Here is a 9,064-nt window from a genome sequence, read left to right on the forward strand (position 1 = left end):
CAGGTGGAAAGGGCATTTTGTAAGGCCCTAGAGGTAAGGTGAGAATTTTGTCTTTAATTCTGAGTGAAGTGAAAAGCACTGGGGAGTTTTTGACAAAGTCACAATGGATAAAAGCAGGAAGCTGTTGTAATAACAGAGGCAACAGACAGTTGTCACTTGGCCCATGCTGGTAGAATAAAGGTGTTGAGAATTGGTCAGATTCTGGAAACAGAACATATTTTGAAGGTAGCACTGACAGGATTTCTTTATGGACTGAGATAGGATGTGTGATAAAAGATATCTCCAGGACCTCTGGTCTGAGCAACTGGAAGGTTGAGGCAAGTTGTGTGGAGACAACTTGGAGCTTCAATTTGCACCTGATATGTTTTAAATGTCTATTGGAGATACAGGCAGGAGATGATGAATGGCCATTTTATATATTACCATTCAAAGCAAGTGGGTCTTAGCTGGCAAGAAAATGGGAGTTTAATCAGTCTGTAAATGCTACTAAAGCCAAGACACTGAATGAGGGTCCCTGAGAAATGAGAGCAATTGAAAAGAGAAAAGGACTTCTCTTTCAGGTGAATAAAACCTTGAGTACTCCCACTTCATAGGGAGATAGCAGCAGAGAATGAAATAGAACAGCTAGAAAGGTAGAAGGAAAGCCAGAACAGCCAAGTAAAGAAAGTCCTGGAAGCGAAGTGAAGAAAGTTCAGGAATTCAGAGTGATGAGCTGAATGTGATAAATGCTAACCAATAAGTTAAATAAGATGAAACCCAACTTAAGTGTGGTTAAGAGAAAACAGGTAAATAGGATGATTAGATAAATGTTCCAATGACTTTTCCTTTAATGGGAAGGAGAAAAATGGAGTGAGAGTTGGAGGGGAACTCAAGTCAAGGGAAGACGTTTTACTTTTTGGAAGAAATAGTAAGAATAGTTTGTATACTGAAGGGAATGATCCAATAGAGAAGGATATGTTGAAGATTCAAGAGAAAGGAGAGTTGGTGGAGCACATTTTTAGATAGGCAAGAGTCAGTGGGATCACGTACACAGTAGAGAAGGTGACCTTAGAAGCAAAGACTGTTAAGCCACAGTAGAGGAGAGAAGACAAAGCATAAATATGGGTAGTTGGGAAGATGTGTGGTAGGAGTTTGTGGGAATTCTCTTTTATGCTTCAGCTTTCTCAGTGAAAGCAAGATCATTAGTTGAGAGTGGGGATGGGAAGGAGATACTGGAGTTTGGAGACAGAGGTCAAATTATGAATTATAAGTCTAGAGAAGAAGCAGAATGAGTGGAGCAGGGAAATGTCACATGATTGCTAGACAGCATTAAGTGCTCACATAAGGACCTGACTTGAACGTGAGACCAGACAACCAGCATGGTTGTGTGTTTTCTTCTGGCCACTTTCAGCTGCACTGTTGCTGTTAATAATATATAAAGCAAATAATATTTCTCTGTACTTTTCTAATTTTTTTAGGTGGCTAAATGGTTTTAACTGGGAGGGCCTGAAAGCACGAAATCTTCCATCACCTTTAAAAAGAGAGGTATGGTATCTAGTGTATTATACTGTGGAATTTTTTCCACTAGGAATTTGTTTTTGTAAGCAGAGGTTAGGTTTTTTTTTTTTTTAAATTAAATGAAAATGTCATAGTAATGGTGATTATAAGACCAGGTAGCCTTGCCTTTTAATGGGCATTAGCACATGGGAATCAATTACATGTAAATATCACCTAAGTCTCAAAATAGACAGTGTTGGTCAAGTTAACAGATGGCTCTAGAAATATAATGCAACACCTATATGCAATTTTAAAAAGGTAAAATAAATATGTGAAATTCATTTTAATTATTTAACATGATATATCCATAACATTAATCTTTCAACATGTAATCAATATAAAATATCAGTGCAATATTTTATATTTATTTTTTCATACTACATCTTTGAAATCAAAGAATTGGAAACCACTTACTTACAGCATATCTCAATTCAGACTAGCCACATTTCAAGTGCTCAACTGCCATAATCTGTTATCAGTGGAGTTTGGGGGTGGGAGTAGGGGTCAATTTAAGAATGATCTAGGTCAGCACCCTACAAACTTAATTCTCATGTGCTTTCTAAAAGAATTTTGAAAAGGATCTTCCTATCCTCCCTTGTACATTTTAGATTGAAATCTGAATTTTGTAATCAAGTGAAAATAGCTGTGGAAAATGCTATTTCTACTATGCTGTAAATATTGACATTTTAAAACAAAACTTTGTTACTTCACTCCTTTAAATATACCCAATATAATCTAAATGTCACTGACATTTGATACCTGGCAGTTATTTAAAAGGCACAGACAGAAATATTTTATCATTCCCTTTTCTCCCTAATCTTATATTTCCATTCCATTTTTTCCCTATAAAATTTCACCCTGCCCTATAAAATTCCAACCTAATATAAAATATTTTTATGCTTTAGAATCTTTTATTGATCACCCTTTAAATGTCTTTAATTTTGGTTTTCAAAATTTAAAAATTTCTGTAACAACAGAAATGTTTCTTCTGGATGCAGTTTAAATTACATTTTTATAATATGCAGTATCAAACAACTTAAACATATTACAAATTTTAAAAAGTGTAAGTTGTAAACAAAAATTTTTTGAAATAAAGTATTTAATTTAATCATGAATAAATATTATATATTAAAAGAATGGGATGAAATTTAGTACCAGTTCTAGTCTATGCTTTTTATTTATTATGATTATTGAATTATATAGACTTAAGTGCTAAGAGCCTTGTTGCATTAATCAGTAAATGACATTGGAAGGGTTTCATTATAAGAATGTCACTTTAATTCTTTTTGAGATACCTCCCCCCAAGAAAAAACACATTGTAATTTATCATAGGTAATATTTTTAATGATCTATGAACTGATAATTCAATTAGGTCCAACTTAAATTTGTTTGAAAGCAAAGAATTGGAAACCACTTGATTTGAAAATAATTTGCTACTAAAGTTATTTCACTGTTTCAACAAGATCATTAATATTTTAAATTATGCCTTTGGCATCCGGGAGATTTATATGGGGCAATGAGAAACTTTTATAAAGAAGAAAAATTACTGAAAAAATTTGATTTTTTAAAATATTTGCTTTTAAAATGTTTTCTCTTCAATTTGAAAAAAAAATAAACATCATTTCTGTCCCCTTTTCTTTAGGAAATAACTTCTCACACCAGGTGACAAAGAACAAATCCATTTGTTTCTAAAAGGGAGCTCCCATGAGGCTGAGATTGTGATTTATGAATGATAATTGGTCATTTTTTTCCTTGTCTGTAACTTAAAAGTAATTGTTGTATAAAACCAGTGTCAAAGTAATAAGCTCTCCCTGTCTGTAATTGCATGCTTAGTCAGTGTTCTCCTCACCTTTGTTTTAATCCTTTCTGCATTAGCTTAATGGACCCACAGATCACAGCTACTTTGACAAGTATCCTCCCGAAAAAGGAGTACCTCCAGATGAGCTGTCAGGCTGGGATAAAGACTTCTGACAGAAGAAAAGATGATTCTGCCTATACACTGCAGAAGAGGACTGTAAGGATCAATAATCCAACATAGATTATTTCTCTCCTGGGAGTAAGATAATATCTTTTAGAAAAGACCATTAAAAAAAAGGAAATTCCTGCCTATGAGTTGTGGGTGGAAGATGGTGGTATGGTGGTGGTTATGAATTATGTCTCATTTAGATGCTGTGAATTATTCATGTATTCCATTTTTTTGCTTTTTACACATGTTGACAATATCCCTTCTCCCTTCTCACAGTCAAAACTATTTTTGTTGAAGAGATGTCATTTTCTACACACTCTACTGTTCCATTCCAGTCATACTTCTGTTCTTTGAGTCCTTAATAAGGTTGAAAAAAAAATCATGCCTTTTAAAGAGCAACTAAGTCATGCAAACAGAAGGAAGAATAAGGCTGACTTTTGGAAAGCTTCCCAAGCTCTCATTTCCAAGGAAGCATTATGACATTTTAGAATGGTGGTTTGCAGAAATCTTGGCAGTAAAAAGAGGCTCTTGACTTTCAGTTGTATTCAACCTTGACATGTATTAATGTCATGCTTCTGATACTAGTCTGGGGAAAGGAAAATTTGATTATTAGTTAGTGGTACCTCTTCCTGAAGTAAATGAGTTAATTAACCCAACCAGGTAATTAGATTCTTGGAGGAAACTTAGAAGTAAAATAAAAAAAACAAAGATAAATTACATTTTCACCTCCTGTAACCAGCTGTGATACCTCAGAAAGTTTTCAAAACTCTTATTAAAGGTGATGATTGTGTATGGTAAGTGATGGGCCTTTGGAAAGGTTTATCTCACATGCTAAATTTTTCCAAAATGAAAGTAGAAAACATATAAGAATAAAACTATGAAGGACTTTACTTCCCATTAAATATGGAGGAGAATATATTCTAATAGGGAACAACACTGACTCTTTGAAACTCTGAAATATTTTGGCCAATTCTGTGATTGTTGTTGTTAATAAACCAAGAGTATAGAACAACCACCGTTAATTTCTAATGAAATTCCAATTGGCAAATGTTTATACACTGTAATCGCTGCTGAGATAACTCTTTTTAAATACATTTGAGTCATGGATGTGTTCATACTTTTAGATTGTTAAGGCAGGCAAGTCTCTGGAAAAATGCTAGGGTTTTAGAAATAAAGGGTCATCCAACTTTTGCCCTCTTCCTGCCTCCTCCTTGCAATTTTCCAGAATAAGAATTTGGTAGTTTCAATAGCATTGAAAGCCAGTATCTAAGAACTTTATAGTGAGTTGGTTTAGGTACTGCTCATAATCACTCCTACACCTCCCTTTCAAAGTGGTTGGGATGCAGAGCTTTCTCTGAATTTTTTGATCAGAAAGAATAAATGTAACACCTAAGTTCCTGCATTACCCAGGCTTCTGGTTATATTTTCATGTGCTAATATTCTGTGTGAAACTCATCCTCTGCCCACTCCCCACTCATATTTGCAGCGACAGAGGAACTCAGTTATATACTTCCTGAGGAGTTATAGTACATAGGTGGGACCCAATCCAAGAAGGTACAACCTTAACAAACTGAATTTCTACATTTAGAATCTTTTGCTGAACCAAAGAGTTTTTGTTTTCAGGATTAGTATTTTTAAAGATTACGTATTGTACATAGAAGAACCATTTTTAATAGGATCAACATAACCTGCTTTAAAACTTTCTAAGATTTTTAAAAGATTTTTATTTGCATTTGATTTGTATGTACTGTATGTTTTTCTGTGTATATATTTTTAAATTACCAACCTATAAATGTAGGGCATTTATATATTGGGTGGATATTAGAACTGTACAGTTGTAATATCAATGTTACTCTCAAAGGAGATCAATAGTTGTAATTCAAAATAACCTACATATATAGAAATAAAAACCAACTTAGAGCACTGCAGGTTTATTTTGCCTGTGATTAGCCATATCACTATATAATCCCCATGTTTGATTTCATTTTGTTTCCTTTAGAGTACTTCATATAGATGAAATAATGAGAGATTGGGCGATCATATAATCTGACTCTACTATTTCCTAGCTAAGTGGCCTGCTCAAAATTACTTCACATTTTTGAGCACTGGTTTTCTCCCTTATAGAAAAAGGCACAGTAAAGTGATACCTACTTTAGAGTCTTGTTTGGGAGATTAAATATCTAGAGAGTCTTTTGCACAGTATCTGTGAAAAAAAAATAGTACTGAGTAAATAGGAGCTATTGTTACTGTCTCAGTTAAAATTCAAGGAGCCTTAATAACTAGTTAGTCCTGAACCTTATGCATCACTGGTATATGCGTACAGAAATATACCAATTAAATGTACCAATTAGTGCTTTTTCTTATAAATCATGAGGAAAAGATGGGTGATCACATTTCTGTAGGTGAGTTGAAGTGTTAATCCTTCCTATAATTAAGTTCTTCTTTAATTTTAATTTTGATGAATTAAGGATATTTGCATTTATTTATTCTTTAGGCATTGTAGAAAATTATCCTCCTACATATGAATTTATCATGTTCCTAATCATCAAATCATTCTTAATCTCTCTTTTTTAGAGTATAAAGTTACTTTTTCAGCCTTGAGCCTCTTCTGTGGGACTGACTTTTCTTAATTATAGTTTCTTAATCTTTTCTCTAAATATTAACATAGCTGCAGGAAGGAGGATGTAGTGGTTAAGAGTAAAGGATTTAGAGTGAAAAAGGACTGGATTTTAATTCCAGCTATTCCCAATTTTGCGTGGCCTAGATCGATAAACTGCATCTTTATTATCTGCAACTTGGAAGATGTATACTAAAGCATTGAAATGTTGAGCCAGAACATTATTACTAACAGGTCATTGGTTTCATTTGGAAGTAAATACATACATATATTTCTTTTCAGTATAGTAAAAAGTCCTGGTCATTTATTGTTTAGAACAGTACTGGAAATATTTACATCCATTACCACATTTGCCCAAGATTCTATAATTATAAACACATTGACTGTTGACTGCCATCAGCTAAATTTTGGCCTCAAATACACATTTATTCACAATTTAATGTGAAAATTTTGCATAACTTGGTCCTAGTTACTTAGTGTAGCAAATTACTCCAAAACCTAATGGCTTGAAACAACCATTTTTGTTTTATTCTCCTGATTCTGTGGGTCAGGAATTCAAAGAACACACCACAAGGATGGCCTGTATATGCTCCACAATAATTTGGGCATCAGATGGAAAGAGTCAAAGATTGGGGATGACTCAGTGGCTGGAGGCTAGAATCACCTGAAGGCTTGCTGACATACATGTCTGGTGCCTGAACTGGAACTATTCAAAGAGTAAGACTGTGGATCAGGGTGCCTACACATGTCCTTTACATGGCTTGGATTATGCACAGCATGGCAGTCTTAAGATCTCAGACCTCTTTCATGATAGATTAGGGCTCCAAGAGTGAGTGTTCCAGTCAACAAAGCTGAAGCAATGCTACCCTTGGTAAACCAGTCTTGGAAGTAATGTATCCCTTCTGCCATACTCTGTTGGTGGAAACACAAACCCACCCAGATTTGAGGGGAGGGAACACAGACTCCACCTCTCAATGAAAGATCAAAGAATTACAATGTGTCCAATACACAAAATAAATTTGTTTCCTTCCAAGAGTCTCTCTGAAAGTATCACCTCATTACAAAACCAGATTCAGGTTCAAGGTCCAGGTTCTTGTCTGATTCAGGTATGGTTGAGGCTCCTCAGATATAGTTCCTTGGATATAGCTTCTTGAGGACCATCCTTTTAGGTCTGAAAATCTGTGAGCTAAGGACACAACACATCCACTCCAAATACAACATTGACTGATGAGATAATCAAAAGATAACCACAATAATACTTGCATTGAAAGAGGAAGAAAATGGGAGACTAACGGCAGTCACTGGTCCATAGTAATTCTGGAATTCACCCTGGTAATGTTGCCATTTCTCCACTTAGGGACCTATTCTGCTCTCTGGGAATTGGTCTCCATAGCTCTTGGCTCCACCATGTGGAAAATTGCTTCTCTTTTCTGAGTTACCCCTCCTTTTCCATAAGAAGTGACCTATATTTGTTACAAAGTAGACTGCTTAGCCTGTCTTCTGCTTGTAGAAGTGTAATAGTCAGACATGTATCTTTTTATTTTGTATTGTCTGTGTCTTTATTCCAAGCTGATACGTTTCCTTTTTTGTGTGAGTTTTCCTGTCTATCTATTTAAAATCCACTCTATTAGACAAAAGCCACACTCACAAATCTCTTCTGTCAATATGCTATAGGAAAATTGTCTTAAGATTCTCAAAAGTTCTAGTGTTCAAAAAAGGAGGGTCTGCTTGGTATATGCTTGACAATCTTTTGTTTTTTTGAAAGCGTGCAATAGGCAGCTTCAAAAATGAATCCCAATGCCTCAACTCTTGTATAGTCCCCTACCATTGGGTGTTGACTGGACTTATTGGCTTGCTCCTAACAAATAGTATATAACAATAGTAATAGGATGTCACTTCCAAGATTAGGTTACAGTAAGACTGGCATCTGTCCTACTCATTCTTCTTGTTTACTCATTTGCTTGTTCTGATGGAAGCCAGCTGCCATAATGTGAGCTGTCCTATGGAGGGGCCCACATGGCAAGGGTCAGTGGGAGGTCTCCAGACTGAATCCTGCCATCAATCACATTCTTCCCCTGTCAAGCTTTCATATGAGATTACATACAGTCCCTTCCAACACCTAGTAAAAGACCCTGAGCCAGATTCATCACTCACAAATTCCTGCACCACAGAAACTGTAATGTACAGAAAATGTAATAAATGTTGTTTTAAATGATTAAGGTCAGAAAGGAAAGATGGACATCAAGTGGGGGAAGCAAGAACAAAATAGACACAAGAAAACAAGCTGGAATCCTTGAGAAAAAATTACAACTTGTGATGACAAACCATAACCCATAAGCACAAACCTGCATTTGTCTTTCATAACTGCCAACCTTGGTCATATAGGTGACTTGCAAGATAAGCTGATACCTTTCATATACTGGCTTAGAATTTGAAGAAAGTGAAGGAGAAGTTTGGCTGGAGCTAGAGGAACCACAGGCTTGACTGCTGCCCTATACCAACAAGGTGAGACTGCAGATCAACAACAATAGGTATATGTTGCAACCGTGCTTGCTCCTACACTGATCTCCGGAAATATGGCTGTTCCTCACTTCTACCTTTCAGATCTTACCAAAATTTCTTTTGTGGTCAAGGCTAACTTAGAACCATACAGAAAAGGAAATTCTGGGAAGCATTTTTCCAGCTCAGCTAAGTTGACCAGTATAAAGTCACTTCAATTTTAAAACTAGTAAATTATATAATATTATTCTTTGTCACTTACTTTGAATTTTTAAATAATGAAATTTGTTTTCTCTCTTTCTACCCAATATTCATCAAAATGTGGAGAGGACACAGACCACATGAATCAACTGAGACCAGTTAATAAATTTTTTTTCACGTGATTTACAGGTAAACTCTAAAATGAATTAGAGCTGGAACACTTTCAATTTTGGAAGATATAAAAT

The 9,064-nt window shown here is 35.2% G+C and overlaps 1 protein-coding gene across 2 annotated transcripts in view; it reads left to right on the plus strand.

Moving 5' to 3' along the window:
* PRKG2 (protein kinase cGMP-dependent 2) overlaps positions 1–6,007 on the plus strand; it is an 87,949-nt gene extending 81,942 nt beyond the window's left edge. For both annotated transcript variants that reach the window (XM_077143037.1, XM_077143038.1), the window contains 2 exons: positions 1,458–1,524; positions 3,412–6,007. In XM_077143037.1, the coding sequence (XP_076999152.1) occupies positions 1,458–1,524; positions 3,412–3,507 (163 nt within the window). In that variant the 3' untranslated portion in view covers positions 3,508–6,007. The remainder of the gene's footprint in view (positions 1–1,457; positions 1,525–3,411) is intronic.
* The last annotated feature ends 3,057 nt before the right edge of the window (positions 6,008–9,064 follow it).

This window comes from Tamandua tetradactyla, chromosome 24 (assembly GCF_023851605.1).
Source record: "Tamandua tetradactyla isolate mTamTet1 chromosome 24, mTamTet1.pri, whole genome shotgun sequence".
Taxonomy (NCBI): Eukaryota; Metazoa; Chordata; class Mammalia; order Pilosa; family Myrmecophagidae; genus Tamandua; species Tamandua tetradactyla.